Consider the following 16,754-nt stretch of genomic DNA (forward strand, 5'->3'; position numbering starts at 1 on the left):
ATCTGGAATATTCCATTTTGGGTTTTATTTCTTTTTCATTTTTATGTTTGTTTGTCCAATAAGGAGTATGTACACAACACACACCTTTCACAGGGAAAAGGGAGTATGAACATAACTTATTTTTTATCCACTGGCTTCTTCAATTAGCTGAAGAAGATATATGTAATTATGTAAATAACCTGAAATGATTTTAATGGCAAGGCAGAAATAATTCAAATACTAACACCACAAGTGGGAGAGGGGTGTGTGTCAGGGAAAGTAGTCCAGAAGTCAACTAATCATTATACAGCCAAGACAACAGTGCTGCCCAAAGGCACAGCAACCAGCCACCAGAGATTGGCAGTGTACCTGCTATGTTGGCACAAAAAGAAGCATTTCCATAGGAATGGAAGGAGTTAGTCAGGTCCCTAAATCTCTCCAGCATGGGAATGTTTCTTCTAATTGGCAGAAGGTTAGCATGGCAGAAGAACAGAATGCAGCTCACAGGCATCTATGCAACAGAACAGACAAAGAAACTTCCCTACAGCTGTGACCCCACCCACACTCCTTAGCATAGTACAGGAAGCTGATGATGGCTGTATTTTCAGGGCATGAAATGTCCAGAGAGAACACTTAGCAGCATAGAAGGAGCGCTTAGCACTTATATTGAAGAATGTACTTCCTACATGAGTAACAGATCTCATTTTAGAACCCACACAGGTACACCCTAGCTGTCCCTCACTTCCTATAGGGGGTTAGGAAAAATCCTCCAAGCTGCTTCCAGGAAAAAGCCATGTCTGTAAGCAGCATCACTTTTCAAGTATAGAAGTCCACCAGAACTCTAGTACCACTGTAGCAGTACAAGTCCAACAGAAACAATGTCAAACAGAGAATCTCTGCAGTGGTAGTTCAAAGAATGGTTTGTTCACTGTACCTCAGAGGCATAGCTGGGAAAAATGGAGCCCAGGGCAAAATTTGAGTTTTCCGCCCCCACCTTATGGGTGGTTGCCCTCCCCCAAAGTTGACCAAACAAAGGTTTTTTTGCAACAGGTCATCTCAAAGTCACCAGCACATTATAGAATATGCCCAACTCACAAATCTGAGTAAAAGCCAGATCCAAATGATTTTAAACAGATCCTCATTAATTCATATGATTTTTTTATATGAATGAAATGAAACCACCATGAAACTATAGAACATGTCTTAGTCTATAGGCAGCACCAAAACAATCATGCGTCCATGCTCTGTGGTGCCAAAAACACAGATCCTCATGATTTTTGCACTAAGTCATCCCATCCCATCACAACTCCAGCCATTAGCCACATGTCTGAATACAACAATCACACATCCCAAGCTTCGTGGTGCCGCAGTAGCACAAAAGCCCTGCTTGAAAAACATGGATCCTCTTGGATCCTCATGATTTTTCTACTTGGTCACCCAGAAATCACCTGTAGGCTTGGTCAGTAAAAAATTCAGACTAGAAATTCAGTAAAATTCGAATTCAGATTCATTCGAGCATAAAAATATCTGTATGCTCGAATAAGACAAATAACATATTTTGATATACCCAAATATCCGGGTCTGTCCCAAGGCCTCCTGGGAAGTGTAGTTCCCAGGCCATTAGATAAATATGGTTAGATAAATAACCTAAAAAATAGATGCAACTATCTGGAGAATGGTTGTAAGGATGGTTTTCAGATTCCTTATTCAGGCCTTTGCCATTTCTTCAAGACAAAGCACTTGAAGTCAGTGGTGGGACTGGAGATTGTGGTTGGGGGAAATTGTTGAAAAAGAAGGGAGGGAGGGAGGACAACCAGCCCATTTTCTGCCTTACTGTTTGGTACATTGAAAGTATTCACTTTAGATGTAGTTACAAAGAAAGCACAGAGGAGAGATAGGATTATTCACCACCTATCATTTCCCAAGGGAGAGATAATGGCATCCCAGATGAGCTTTGCTTGGTGCAGTATGTGTCATTTGATTTAGCAGCAGATATGGTGTGATCTTGTGAGTGTGGTGCCCTGCCCTGTTAATGAAGTGTGACATCAAATCTGCTTTCCGTTTGCTCCTGGGTTATCCATTTCAGGACCAGTTTTATTTTCAGAAGCACTGCTTTGGGGGACTTGGAAATTCTGTGAAGCCTTTGAGTGATTTAGCCCAGTTGTAGAACACAGCCTTCTCACAGAAAAATGGAACCAACAAGATTGCTGTAGGATCTATGTGTTGGGCGAGGAGGGGGGGAAGCACATTAAAACAGATGCAGCTGATTCTGGGTCATTTAAATTTTGCATGTAGGGTTATTGTTCCAGGTAGGGTCTTTCTGAGATGTATGGTAGACTCAATTAAGGGGACTCACTATATCATTAGGATCTCTGGGTCAGTGAAGGTTGATGTGTGCAAAGGTTAGCATTCTTAGCAGAATTTAATGGGATTTCCTTTTGGAGGTAACAGAAGCTTCTCAGACAAAATTTTCAGGTTCAGTCAGTTGCAGTGGGTGGTTATGGCTTCAGGAATTATTTCCAGGGTTATTGAAGTGCTAAACAATAGCCTAAGGGCTGGGAGCAGAAAGGTATGTTGAAGAACTGACCATTGTGGTTTTTCTGGGCTGTGTGGTTGTGGTCTGGTAGCTTGTGCTCCTAACGTTTTGCCTGTATCTGTGGCTAGTATCTTTAGAGGTATGTCATGGTACTATGGAAAGAAACACATCTTACTGTGACATATCTCTGAAGATGCCAACCATAGATACAGGCAAAACATTAGGAGAAAATATCTACCAGACCTTGGTCACAAGGCCCAGAGAATATACAGCAGCCAGTTGATTCTGGCTGTGAAAGCTTTTGACAATATGTTGAAGGACCTGATGTTTCTGGATTTCTTCCCTATTGTAATAACAGTGTAGTGGAAGATTTGTTTAGGGATTGGTAGTCTTATTCTGGTGTGGCAATCAAATAGCAGTACAGGCTGGTAACAGGCAGCATTCCAAGTATGCAAGGATGATAACAGCTGGTTAGAGCCTCAGTGATGAGGTGTCTCCAGTAAATTGGGGATGCAGTTGGGAATGGCAGGCAGGGATGTTGTGGAGTCAGTTCCTGTCATTTCTCCACAAGGTTTTGAGATAGAACAGTCCCAAAGTCCTAGTATGGCATCTAGATGAAAATGATCTAGTGTGAACACAAGGATTTTTCATTGATATGCAAGACAATTAGAAATCTGAAGATTGTTAGAGTGGTGCCCCAGCATGGTAGTGGTATGGACAAAACTGTTGCAGAGAAGGACTTGGAGGGAACAGTCAAGCCCACCCAAACTGAAGAGTATGGCATAAAGTCAACAAGGTCATATGCAAAGAAGTTCTAAGTATATATCTTTCACCAAGCCATTGGTGATGATATGCCTCACCTGCATGGGGACTTTGGAATGCAACTCTCTTCTGAAGGTTGTGATGCCTATTTAGCTGATCTACTTCAAGACATGCACAACATTATGATCAGCAAATAGGGCAAAAGATGTGAACCTAGGCTAACTTCCTTGTTTGGCAGGGATATGAAAGATTGCTTATGATAGGCAAGGAATAATGGGGAGCACCCTGAACCATCAGGCATGATGAAGGGCATGTCCTGACCTAAACAGACCATCACTGGCTTTTCATTGAGATGGAGTTTGGGAAAGAGTGCTTTTGGTGCTGAGTCCTCCCCACTCACTCACAGCAGACACCAGCCAGAAGCAGGGAATTTATTGTCCTTTAACTCTAACAGTAGGTGGAACTAGAACATACCAGCAACAAGACAATGTCTACTTTGACAGAAGCATGGAAACCTCTAACTCTTCCTCTTCCCAAGCTTGATCATAGAATATGTGATTGGATTCTAAGGTGAATAACTTTTATGCCACTTTTGTCCACTCTGGAGAGTTTAGTGATGGTCCCTGCAGTGGCTGAAATACTCTGTCAGCAGGTGTGTTAAACATTCCCTAACAAAAAGCTAACTATATCTAAAAGATCAGCCATTTTTTTTCAGTGGAGTTTGAACAAGAGACAAGACAGGAAGTGCAATCTACCAGGGGAGATTGCTGTGGCCAGGGATTCTGCTGCCATGTCACAGCCACACTACCTCCAAAGGGGTTTCATGTGGCACTGCATGCTGAGAAAACAGGAGACATTCCTGACTGCCTGTAAAACCCCACGCAGCTGAATGGACTACAACATACATTTTCATGTCGTAAGTTGTCTGCCAGCATAAGGGGCATTCCCAGGCTGAAAGCTCCTGGGAATTTCCCTGAACCATACACCCATATACCCATACCCACCCACACACACACACACACGAGTGATGGTGCAGGCTCCTGTGTGGAGAAGCACCAGCACAGGGCAACTTCTTCATTCAAGTGTCATGGAGCTGTGTGGTATCCCACCACTAATGTGAATGCCCCCTTGCCAGTATATTTGCCCCTCTGCTGACATATGGATCATTGGCACACCCTTGTGCTGCCTCCATGACAGTTTTTCTCCCCCCCCCTTAGAATTGCACAGTTAAACCTGCAAAAATATAGTACATTGACAAAGATCCTATTTTTATTATTATACATCAGTAGTTATCATTTTAATGACTAATTTTATTATAACTGCTCAATAGGGTTTTACCATTGTCTATTTAACTACTGGGAAGAAATTTAAAGTGGGTGCTTTGCTTTTCATTTGGTCGAAAGTGTTATGAAATGCCTTTACTGAAAGTTCCTCTCTTGCCCTTTAGTTGGTGACTCAGATATTTGTTCAAGAATACCTCTTATGAACAAAACGTGATGCTTATCTTGATAACCAGCTTAAGCGTTCTTTATTTCTTACTCACAAAGTATGGAACCTCCTGACAGGACAGATTATTTTGTTTAGTGTGATTTGCTTGGGAGGGTTTAATGGTACCAGTCAACATTCCATGTGTTTTCTTTCTTATCTAAGAACTAACCGTAATGCTAAAAATAGAATGCAAGAATTAGAATCAGAATACGGCAAAACTGTGTATCATGCTATGAATGAGTAAAATTATAACCTTGGAGTCAAAGCTGTTGAGAAAGACTGTACAAGGTGAGAGATAAGGAGGGAACCTGGCATAAACAGCATTGCTTCACCTACATCACTGGCTTAAAAGGAGCAGTATATGATCTGGAATTCACAAGGGTAGATAATCCTGGGAGATGAAAGCGTCAAATGATGTACTGATCCAGCAAAGCATTAATCACATTCCTCTGAATGCATCAGCAGAAGTCGCTATCACACAATTTGGACTCAGCTATGGGAAATAATCTTGTTAGGTGATGGCTGGTTTCTGCAGGCTGAAGAGGTAGTCAGTATCAACCCAAAAAGCTCTGGAGCCAGAGCTTCCAACTCAAATTCACACTCGCTCCTGACAGGGACAGGACTGAACAGATGACTCTCCCGGAGTGAGATGAGATGATGTTTTAGGATAGCCTCCTCTCATTTCACACCTTGTCAGGTAGCCACTTCTTATGTTGTAGAAAGGAAAATAATAATAAGGAAGTAGAATCATGAAAAAAAAGTAATGAAAGATCATAACATTTTGTTTTCAAAACAGGAGGCAGATAATTCTCATGATGCATTGGTTCCATATTCACAATCTCTACAATGCAGAGTAGAAACCCACTTCATTCATGAACATCAATTCATGCAGGAGGAGACAACACAGCGTCTGTTGACATATGCAAACTGCATGATTAAAGAGTATTAAGGGATAAACAATCCAAATTAGATGATCACTTGATTATGCCATTTAACCAGATGAAATTCTCAAGAACAATATTCAGGGTGCAACTTGAAAAAATACAGAAATCTGTACATCTCTCAGCTATTTCACTAGTCACAATTTTGAGTTTTTGTTTTAAATTACACCTAATTAAATACCAAGGATCAGCAAGATGTCAAGAATCTTTACATTTTTCTGACAAAATATTATCAGACTTAACTATCCCTCCATACGCCTGTCACCTACCCTTCTACATCCTAAACATCTCCCTTCTCCCATACTATCTCCAGCTTCAATAACAGTCATGCTATAAATATATCTGAAAAGTGGAGCAGGATAATAAAGGGAAACAATGGCCCCTTCCGCACACGCAAAATAATGTGTTTTCAAACAACTTTCACAACTGTTTGCAGGTGGATTTTGCCATTCCGCACAGCTTCAAAGATCACTGAAAGCAGTTTGAAAGTGCATTATTCTGCATGTGTGGAATGAGCCCTTGTTACACATCCCCAAAGTGCCTTCCCTCTGCCACTAGTGCCCCGAGGAGATTTTTTCTCCAAAATTTCAACAGTCAATTTTACTTCACCTCCACATCTCTTTGGTCTGTTAATATGATGATACAGTAGCATGAATGTTGTGATTTTATGTTATTTCTGTTCACTTTTTGTTCTCCCATCTTTATACTTAATATTAAACAGTGAAAATTGTTCTTCAACTGCTATGCTAACTTACACATCTTTATTATGCGGGAGTGGTTCACCCATAGATCATCAAACTCCATCCTAGGAATATCTGTGTCTCTCTGACCCTGTCTCTTTCTGGACTTCAGTAATTCCTCACTTGGAGTTGAACATAACAGTTACTGAAAACCAGATTATTCCACTTCAGTCTATAGATCAGTTCTTAAACATATGTGCTAGAGAGCATAAGACCTTTAGATAAATTACCCCTGAAAGTCCCACCACTCAGCACACATACAAAACAGGTAGTGGTGCAATCTACAGGTTGAGAAAAAGATTACAGAAATCAACATTGATTCTCGTTGACTAAATGCTTACAAGCTCTAGGCATCCCTCCTTCTGGGAGCTGGATCAAGTTTTCTACCCAGCATAGCATCTGGGCTTGGCAAAATTAGGCAAAGCTTATATTTTGGACCCCTCTTTAAGAGGTTTCTCGAGACTGGGGAATTCTCTTTTGGGGTAGATTAAAAAATGGACTACCAATTTAAAACTTGCATCAAGAAAGGTTTTAACCAATAAGCACATTTCATTATCTTAGGGTATCGTTGCACTTCTCCCCTTGGATGGTAGAGATTGAAAACAGCATGAGCCTGCAGAAAGAGACAAGTGTCAAACAGAGGAATACATCCTTTGAACACCAACTGTGATAGATGCCCCAAATGCCATATCTGTATGCTGTTTTCTCTTTTCCCCTCCCCTCTCATTCAAGAGGTTTAAGTTCAACGTCCCTGTAAATGGAATGGAATCTGGTGTATTTACTGCAAACCCAAAAACAAGACATTCATTTTCCATCATCAATTAACAGGAACATAACAGAAAATACCTCATAATTAAGACTTTCAGTATAAATAAATATTATTTATGGGGTTTAAAAACACACACACACACACTCAGAACCTAACTACACAAGACTGGGAGACCTATCCTTGGAAATTCCCAGTGTTTCTGAAGCCAAACTACAGCTATGTATGGACCCAATTTAGACAGAGGGATAGGGGATGTGTTATAAGACATTTAATCAAAGTGGAAGGAGTGAATCATACACAGCCTATGTTGGCAAAAATTAGCTACAGTTTTTCATTGGCCACATTGCAGGAGCATTGGCACAGCATGGAGACAGGCCCTTGTATCAGGTGCCCTGCCTGTTAAATAATACGACCCCACACTTGGCTTTAAAAGGAAGAAGCATACCAATATGATGGGCTTCATAACACAGATCTGTGCAGACACCCCCCCCCCCTTCATAACACAGATCTGTGAAGGCCCCCCAGCCACTGCCCTGACAAGGACAGCTGGAAGTCCCCTACCCCCACCTCTCTGCCACCATCTTCAGCTCTCATAAGTGCTCTTCTTTGAGTCCACTCCCTACCCCATGTCACAATTTTCAGACTCACGTAAGTCAGGGGCAAGGCTTACTTGGTGTTGCTAAATGAAACAAATGCCATTGTTATCACTCTTTAAATGGGAAAAAGACACACACTCTTCATCTGACCTTGAAATGCAGACAGGGTAAGTTTTGATTAATAAAAAGATAGAAGGAGAACACCTTGTAATGGGTTTCAGTTGAAAGTAGTTTAACAACTCGTAATTCCCATTTGGAACAATTCCATCTTTAAATAATGCTGGTAACTGTGCCTTCCCTGGATTCATTTCCAGGCAACTCTTTTTCATCCATTCCATCATGGTCCCCAAACAACTGGCCAGAACTTCCGGGGCAGCTTCTGGATGGTCGTCCGTCAACAGATACAACGGACAATTTTATTGTCATTGCTTCATTAATTAGCACTTTGCAATGCTGGCTCTCCATAGAAAAGCACTGTTGATGTTACATAAATGTTCAGTCTTTGGTGATTAATCGATAGCATGTCATTCACACATATATTTCCAATGCTTTGTACCCTAGTCTGGATATACATGTGTGAACCAGCTCTCACTGTTTACAAGTTCACAAGTTCACAAATCATGTTCTTACAACTGATATATAACCACTGTCAGTCATCAACCATGAAATGACTAGGCAGCTTAAATACTTGCTGACATCAGAACTATCTCACCTACTGAGGTGTCCTACACCAATTATCCTAGACCTTTGGGTTATCATGCTACAAAATGTTAATCTTTGAAGTTTTGCAGATGGTTTCATTTCTGGAATGCACAAAATCAGCCTTGGCAGGATTGAGCAACACATACCATTCTGCTTATAGACCTGACAGTTAAGAAAACAACATAATGTCTTTGAAATTCCTTTTCTCTTTCAAGAGGCTTGAACTTACTCTACTGACAGTAAAAGGAGTCACCAATCAGTGTCAATACTCTTTTCTTTCAGTGTTGATTAGTTGAAGTGGTAGCTGAAGGACTGAGATGGGGAACTGAAGCTGGAAATTATTACCAGGAGAGTTGCTGTGTGATTGGTGCAACTTATCTGTTTCCTTTATCATATGTTGCTGGTGCACTGAAACCCCTTGAGTTTCCATCATCTGAATGTCTCAGTGGAACAAGTGAAGTCTGGCACAAGGTTGGTGTTTTTTTGTATTAGAATTGCATTGAGTACATGGAGGGAAACATGGGGGAATTATGCACAGTGATTTTTGTTTTTTGCTTTTAATATATTTTTCTCTCTTCATCTTTCTTTCTGTTTTATTGCTCTTTAAGGAGAAGAGAAGGAAGAATGAGAAGTAAGATAGTTACTATTGTCAAAGGTTTTCACTGCCAGAATCAACTGGGTGTTGTGGTTTTTCCAGGCTATGTGGCTGTAGTCTGGTAGTTTTTGCTCCTAAATATTGTATTCAGGATGCATAGCATAACAGTTCAGGAGAAATAGACTATTCTAAAGAGAAGACTATTTAAAAAAACAGAGGTGACAAATTATGAAGTTTCAGGTTGCCTTGCTCGCTTCAGTATTAGAGTAACTCCATTTCTTCTATGTCTATCATTTCCGGAGTAAAACACTTTCTGACTGAAAATGTCCTAATGCAATCTGTTTTAGTCTACTCACTCCCAGGACTGTGAGGTTTAAACATTCCATTTCTCATTTTAGTATTTTAAGGTTACCTTAATTCATACTTCTCATACTTCATGATCTTCTTCCATGTGTTGAACAGCTTTGTGGACTATAGGGAAACACTAGCAGTGGAAAAATTACTGGGTGACTAGATTTTTGATTTAAGAACTTCAATGCACATGATTGTGGATTTTTAAAAATATATTTTGTTATTTGTATTTTACTTCATTGGCATTTTTTGTAAACAGTGACCTAAAGAGATTTACAATGTCATCCTCCCTTTCTCTGTTTTATCCTGACAGCAGCAAATGAGGTCTTTAGAGGTAGGTGAGGCTAAGAGAAGAGACTGGTATAAGGTCTGTTCATTATCAGAGAAAGACCTAACTACCAGACACTTGAGGTAGAAATAAGTCATTCTGTCATCTACTAAGCAGAACTATCCCTCAAGTTGTCTATTCTTTTGTTGAGACAAACCTGAGCTGTCACTGTCCTCTCCCTGAGGCAGACATCAATTCTACCCTGATGTGACTCTCTCCAATATTCTCTCTCCCATCTGAAAGGTGATTGAATGTTGGAGAAGCACTCCAATGTGCTCAGCTGAGTAGCTGTTTATTCTTTTCAGGGTCAAGACAGTCTCCTGCCCTTCACACCAAGCCAATCACAACCACCAGGTGACTGGGTACCATGTGACTTGCAGATTTCCCCCAGGCTGGCCTGATACTATTCAACAGCAACCATCCAACAAAAGCTAGTGTGGTGCAGTGGACAGAGTTTCGGACTAAGATCTCGGAGACATGGGTTCAAATCTCCATTGTGCCATGAAAGCCCACTGGGTGACCTTGAGCAAGTTATACATACTCAGCCTCACCTACTTCATAGAGTTGTTGTGAATGGAGGAGAGGAGAATTATGAAAGCTCTTTTCAGTCCCCATTACGGAGAAAGATATGCTATAAATGAAGTAAATAATAAATATAGCAGGACATGAGGGACAGATAAAAGGCAGGCTGGTTGATGAGTAGGAAGGAAAAGAGGGGCGTTCCCCACTCACCAGGATCCACCCTATGCCGCGCGCTGCTCTCAGCGCACGGCATCCCTGGCACGTGCCCGGGCATCCCCACGACCCCGCGCTCTGTGCAGGGTCATCAAAAGGCACCGTTTTCTCCAGCGCCAGGGATGCCGCGTGCTGAGGGGGCGCAACAGAGGCAGCATCGGGGCGGCTGCACTGTTGCCGCCCCTGTCATGGGGAGTGCCAGGGGACCCCGCGCGACTTGAGGAGAGTAGCGCGGGGCTTAAGGTAAGTGGGGAAAGGCCAGAGGAAGAACGGAATTGTGAGAATGTAGAGGTTTCCATGAGGCCAGAAAGGAAATACTGTGGGGAAAGAGGTACTGGGGGATATGAGATGTCTTCTTCATGTTCTTGCTAGTTCCCCAGGATACAATTGGGCATGGTCTGGCAGTCAGTACAGTACAACTTTGCCAGACTTTTCTCAGGGTGCAGAAAAGAGAGAAATCTAAATACAAAGGGGCAGATAAAGGTAGACTGGCTGGTGGATGGGAAGGAGAGAAGGGAGCAAGCAACAGGGAGAGGCTACATGAGCTTTCAGGGAATAAAGAGAGGAAATAGTGGAGAAGGAGGAAATGAAGTGCCTCATGAAAATCCTGGCTAATTCTTCACTCGTTGCACTATAATTGATAACAAAGCTATTGCTTATGCATGTATTCTGTTACCCAGGTAAAGGATGTGGCTGTTTATTATAGTGATATGTCTGCCCCAAGAAGTTGTGCAGTCAGAAGAACACGTGAGAATAAAAAGAGCTGCGGATCCAGAAGCATTTATGAGTATTGTAAGTTGCTCTTTGGCTAGAATGAATGGGATGCATTGTCAATGTAACTGCTAGAACAGTTCCAATTAGGCATCCTGCAAACTTCACTGTGGACATGATTGACCCCCTTGATCCTGACTGGATCATCTCAAACAACCTTGTACCTGTGGAGTAGTCACTTGTTCACAGAATCTGCAGGTTGTGGGTAAAAACAAGGTAAAGCATTTTAAACAAGTATTTCTGTCTCCCATCTTGGTATTTTCCTGCTCAATGGCAGTTCTTTTCACCTATCCACCAAGCCCAGCTTTGCTGAAGAAGGTGGCTGAGAGACTGACACTAATGCCAAGCAATGCTCTTCTCACTCCTATGGTTGGTCTAGTGAGTGAGAGGAAAACTTCCCTCAGAATGTTATCAGGAATGTATGACTTATTGCATGCCATGAAACCCCCAAGTATCTGAGCAAATCTGAACAACTTACCTTCTCATTAAGAGTTAAGGCAGATTACAAAATATAAATACAATGCAATCAGACACCATAAGATGACAAAATAATAGGACTAGGGTTACAAAATAGAAAACAATGCAACAAAAAAGTATAAGTTTTGACATAACATAAATAATGCAGAGAATGGATTGCAAAAGTAGACAGTACAGTAAGAGTAAAATGTGCAGTAAACTACACTACACAACCATCTAGATGTCATAACTTTGGCAGACAGGGCCTGTGGACCTGGAAGCAGATTTCAAACATTGCCTGGCTGTACTAGTAAATGACTCCCAGTGAGAAAACTGAGTGTTTGACTCTCGGTATACTTGTCCTACTCATTAAGAACTGCTGCTTACATCCATGTGACTGCAGTTGATGCTTGTGCTCTCACAGTTTAAGGGTTTAACCATTTGGCCTCAGGCAGTCTTTTCTTTCATGTCTTGTTAGAGAAAGTAGGTATCCAACTACTGGTGTGGAAGCTTCTGAGCACTTTTCTACCAATGTTTATTTCTTCACTTTTGGCAGAATGAACTCATCATGTACAGGGGCTACCCCAGCAAAGAGTATGAAGTAGTGACAGATGATGGATACGTTCTTAGTATCAACAGAATCCAGTATGGCATTAAAAACCAAGGAAACTCAGGTAAGACTTCCTGAAATGATGCAAAGCAGAAAGAAGACTGAAGGATGTGACCTACAGTGGGTTTAGTATACATCATGCTCAAGCCCATCTCAAAAATCTGAGGGGGCAGCAATGCTAGCAATTTATAAATTAAAGCATGTTGGAGCCTACCACTGTTGCTGCTCTCTGTTCTCTTTTTCCTTCTGTCTCCCGCTTGTCCCCATCTCCTTCTCTGAATCCTTCCAGTCCAGCTGTACCAAGTTCACAAACTACCTGGCTGAAGTACCTGATTACAGAGTAGTTTGTTAACTAGTTAACAAGCAAGGGAAATTGCCCCCAGAGGGAGGGATTGACTATCCTAGTGGTGAATGTACAACTGATTGAAAATAACACACAACACTTTTATTTGTGGTAAATAAAATTGGCCATAGCCATTTGCATTTATTGGCAAGAAAGAACAGATGAGCGTGAGGCGCAGCATGGGGGTCTGATCTGAAAGCAGGGCAGCCAAGCAGGCTGTCCCAAAAGCAGCTTTCCTCAAACCGGCTGTTTGAGGAAAATAAACTCACCCTTGAGTTAAACAGGGCAGCAATGGAAGGGGGAATTCCAGATGGGCGGTGGGCCGCATTCTGAAGAATCCCCCATTTGAAGAGGCATATTATAGCCATATGTGGATAGAATGTGCAGAAGTAAAAAAAAAATTGGACAATTGTATTGTTATATATCGAGAAACTGGTGAAGATTAATATTGATTTAAATAATGACTTAATGTTCATGGGTGTAATGGAAGACAGAAGGGTGGATAAAATATATAGTTACATGTATAAAATAATGATTAAAGCAGCCCATGCAACAGCCTTGGGCTGGAAAGAAAAGAAAAAATGGACATTTCAGAAATGGCTAGAATATATCTGGGAACAAGTGACACTTGATATTTTCGATATATTAACCAAAAATAAGACGTGGCAAGATAAACAGAATGAAATTTTGAAGATATGGATAATATACGTGGACTGGATGAAAGAAGCTCGAGTCAATGAAGAAATATGGGAGAAGAGGCTACAGAGAATGAACTTACTGCTGTTTGTGTGACAAAACTATTATTATTATTATTATTATTATTATTTATTATATTTATAAACCGCCCTCCCCCGAAGGGCTCAGGGCGGCGAACAAACAAATAGATAGAGCACAAATAAAATCAAATTTTTAAATAGTTATTAAATATGGCTCTATATGTTAAAATCAACCCCCATTAAAATGCAGCATCTATCAAAATTACCGATGGCGTCTTACTCGTCGTCCCCTAAGAAAAGAGGGGGGGAGGAAAGAAGAGGGAGGGGGAACGGCAGGGTCCACAGATTTTAGAAAGTGAGGAAGAAGTAATAGGGGGAGGGAGAAAAGGGGGAAAATGTATTGTTTGAAAATGCATGAAGAAGGAAATTATTATAAACTGTAAAATTCAAATGATACAATAAATTTTTTTTTAAAAAAAGAATCCTCCATTTGCTGGGGGGGGCAAGCGGTCTCAGCCCAAGCCTGGGCTGCCAGACCCCAGGCTTGCTCCACCCCTACCTTGTAAGGAGGTTCCCAGGCAAGATCAGTCCCCCATGTGCAAACTGCCAGATGGCTATGACAAGAGCAAAGCAAAATCTTGAGCTCCTGTACCCCTTCAAGCAGTAAGGGAGCGGTGGGTGGGACGGTTTCAGTGGCGGGGAAAAAGAGGGCCTGCACGAGTCCCAGCCCCGTCTTATATAGCGAGGGGGCGGCCCGGGCAACTGGCACCGAGGAGCTGCGCCCTCGCGCCAGCCGCTCGCCAGTCAGCAGACTTGCCTTTGCTGACCTCATCCCCAGGGGACTGGCCCGCCCCCTGAACGAGCTGGAAGGGAAGGAGGAGCACTCCACCCTTCCCCTGGTAGCAAATGGCAGCCGCAGTGAGTCCCTGCTGCCCCCTAAGCAGGATGTAGCACAAATATTATTGTCATCCCCCCACCAATCTATGAAGTAACCTGGTAATGTTAAGCCTGCAAGAGACAAATATTTCATAACCTGCTGACAAGACAAGCAAGCAGGGAGAGGGGGGGATCTCATCAGACATTGTCCTTTGCTAATAGGCATTCTACCTAGCATGCAGATAGTCCAGGGAGAGGCTAAATAAACCATCTCTCTCTCTCTCTCTCTCTCTCTCTCTCTCATGCACACACACTCACACACACACACACACACACACACACACACACACACACACACACAGCAAGCCAACATACTAAACATCAGTAAAGAGGAATGAGAACTGTGATTTGGGCAACTTATCTGAAAACCCAGTGCAGCTTAAAGAGATTTCCAAAACCACCAATTTAAACAATATAATTTAAACAAACTAATAAATAATAAACAAAGAAAATAAATACATTCTGGGCATGTCCTGATTAACTACATAATCCCAGATTGCAGGTCATGATTTAAAATGTTTCTTTGCCTCATAACTCGCAGCTCTGGACACACCCAGGCTGAAGTACCTGCATGCAAAGGAGAAAAACAAATTCAGTCTAAGTCAAATTCGTGTATTGCTGGTAGGATCTTTCTAACTTCTGCTCCCTACTTTCTTCCTTTCAACACTCCTGTTCCTATGCAGAAGTCTAAAATAATAAAACCAAAATACTTAAATAAAACCCAATGTAAAAACACCTCCCTTCAACTCTTCTCTGCAGCCTCTAAAAAAATGAGCAACAAAAAATAAGTATATTATTTATTTATTTGTTTGTTTGTTTATGGACACTCCCAGTGCTTTTTTCAGTGACATCTTACTCTACATCAGCTGACTGTCATGTATAAGGATGTACCAGATTGTTGTTGGAGATACATATCATTTGCAGGGTCTTGTGATTCCAAAACACAGACTTGGGGGGGGGGGGGATTTTGTAATCTATCTCATTAACAGTATGGTAAATATTAGTTTGCCTCATGATTCTAAGATTATATTGTTTTGTTGGATCTGCAATATGCCTTGATTCTTCTTGTGATAGCTGCTAGATGGGGGAAAAAAACACTCCTGAGCTTCAAGAGATTAGCTTAATTCTGTCTGGGAAAACGTGTTGCTTATTAAAATAACTTTTCACCAAAGAACATTAAGAAATTATTGTGATATTTAAAATAAGTTTAAGGAATATTGAGCTATGTTCATAATGTTCTGGATTGAGAAGACTATAGAGGAAATTTCTCCTGATGTTTTCTACAAGCTACTCTGAGTAATTTCTGTGTGGTATTTATATTTTGAGGGATTGTAGAATTAACATTATTATAAATCATGGTTTATTTATTAAATAGCAGAAATAGCTTTGAGATATTTGTGTTGTTTAAGATGATGGGACCATGTTCTCCCTCCCTCTCTCCTTCCCAGTCTCTCTGTAAATGTATGCGCGGTTATAGATATCTACACAGGCAAGTTAATCAAGATGTATAGTTTAGTGAACTGATAAACTTTATTTATACTTTTCTTGTCTCACTAAATTAAGCATCACAATATTCTTTATCTATAGCTCATGTGCTTCACTGAATCAATGTTTAGATACATGTTTCGTATGAATCAGAGAGATCTGTATGCTGTATATATCTATAATGAATAAAATTATAACACATTGTCCTTTCAGTCTGATATTTGCCTTCTATCACCACAATTTGAACATTATCACATAAGCATATTTTTTTACAAAAAAATTAATTTACTTTAAAAATACACATGATTTGAAATCCAAAATTTAGAATTTGAACTATGTTGATACATAAGTTTAATTTTTCAAAGCTTAATGTTAGCTTAAATTCAAAGCTTAGCCCTTGCTATGTCTTAATCATATGATATGACCATAAAAGATGAAGGAAAATATTTTGTTTTTGTTTCAGTTGTGAAACCCGTGGTGTTTCTCCAACATGGCTTGCTAGGAGATGGAAGCAACTGGGTCACCAACCTGGAGAACAACAGTCTGGGCTTTGTCCTTGCAGATGCTGGCTATGATGTTTGGATTGGAAACAGCAGAGGAAATATCTGGTCTAGAAGACACCAAAATATGTCTGTACATCAAGAGGAGTTTTGGGCTTTCAGGTATATTGAACTATTGCAATCTTTGTAGGTTACAACAGAATAGTCTAGTGCAATCCCAAACAGAGCTGGTGGCGCACTGGAAAGTGCCATCCAGTCTCAGCTGATTTATGATGATCCAATAGAGTTTTCAAGACAAGAGACAACAGAAGTGGTTTGCCATCTGCATAATAACCTTGACTTTCTTAGTGATCTCCTATTCAAATACTAACCAGAGCTGACCTCGGTTAGCTTCCAAAATTGACAAAATCGGGCT

At 41.0% G+C, this 16,754-nt stretch overlaps 1 protein-coding gene across 1 annotated transcript in view; it reads left to right on the forward strand.

Moving 5' to 3' along the window:
- The first annotated feature begins 8,810 nt into the window (after positions 1-8,810).
- Positions 8,811-16,754, forward strand: part of LOC125438561 (lipase member M-like) — a 54,179-nt gene continuing 46,235 nt past the window's right edge. Inside the window, exons 1-4 of the mRNA XM_048506997.1 lie at positions 8,811-8,984; positions 11,203-11,314; positions 12,306-12,423; positions 16,303-16,501. Coding sequence (XP_048362954.1) covers positions 11,210-11,314; positions 12,306-12,423; positions 16,303-16,501 — 422 coding nt within the window. The 5' untranslated portion in view covers positions 8,811-8,984; positions 11,203-11,209. The remainder of the gene's footprint in view (positions 8,985-11,202; positions 11,315-12,305; positions 12,424-16,302; positions 16,502-16,754) is intronic.

Source organism: Sphaerodactylus townsendi, linkage group LG08 (assembly GCF_021028975.2).
Source record: "Sphaerodactylus townsendi isolate TG3544 linkage group LG08, MPM_Stown_v2.3, whole genome shotgun sequence".
Taxonomy (NCBI): domain Eukaryota; kingdom Metazoa; phylum Chordata; class Lepidosauria; order Squamata; family Sphaerodactylidae; genus Sphaerodactylus; species Sphaerodactylus townsendi.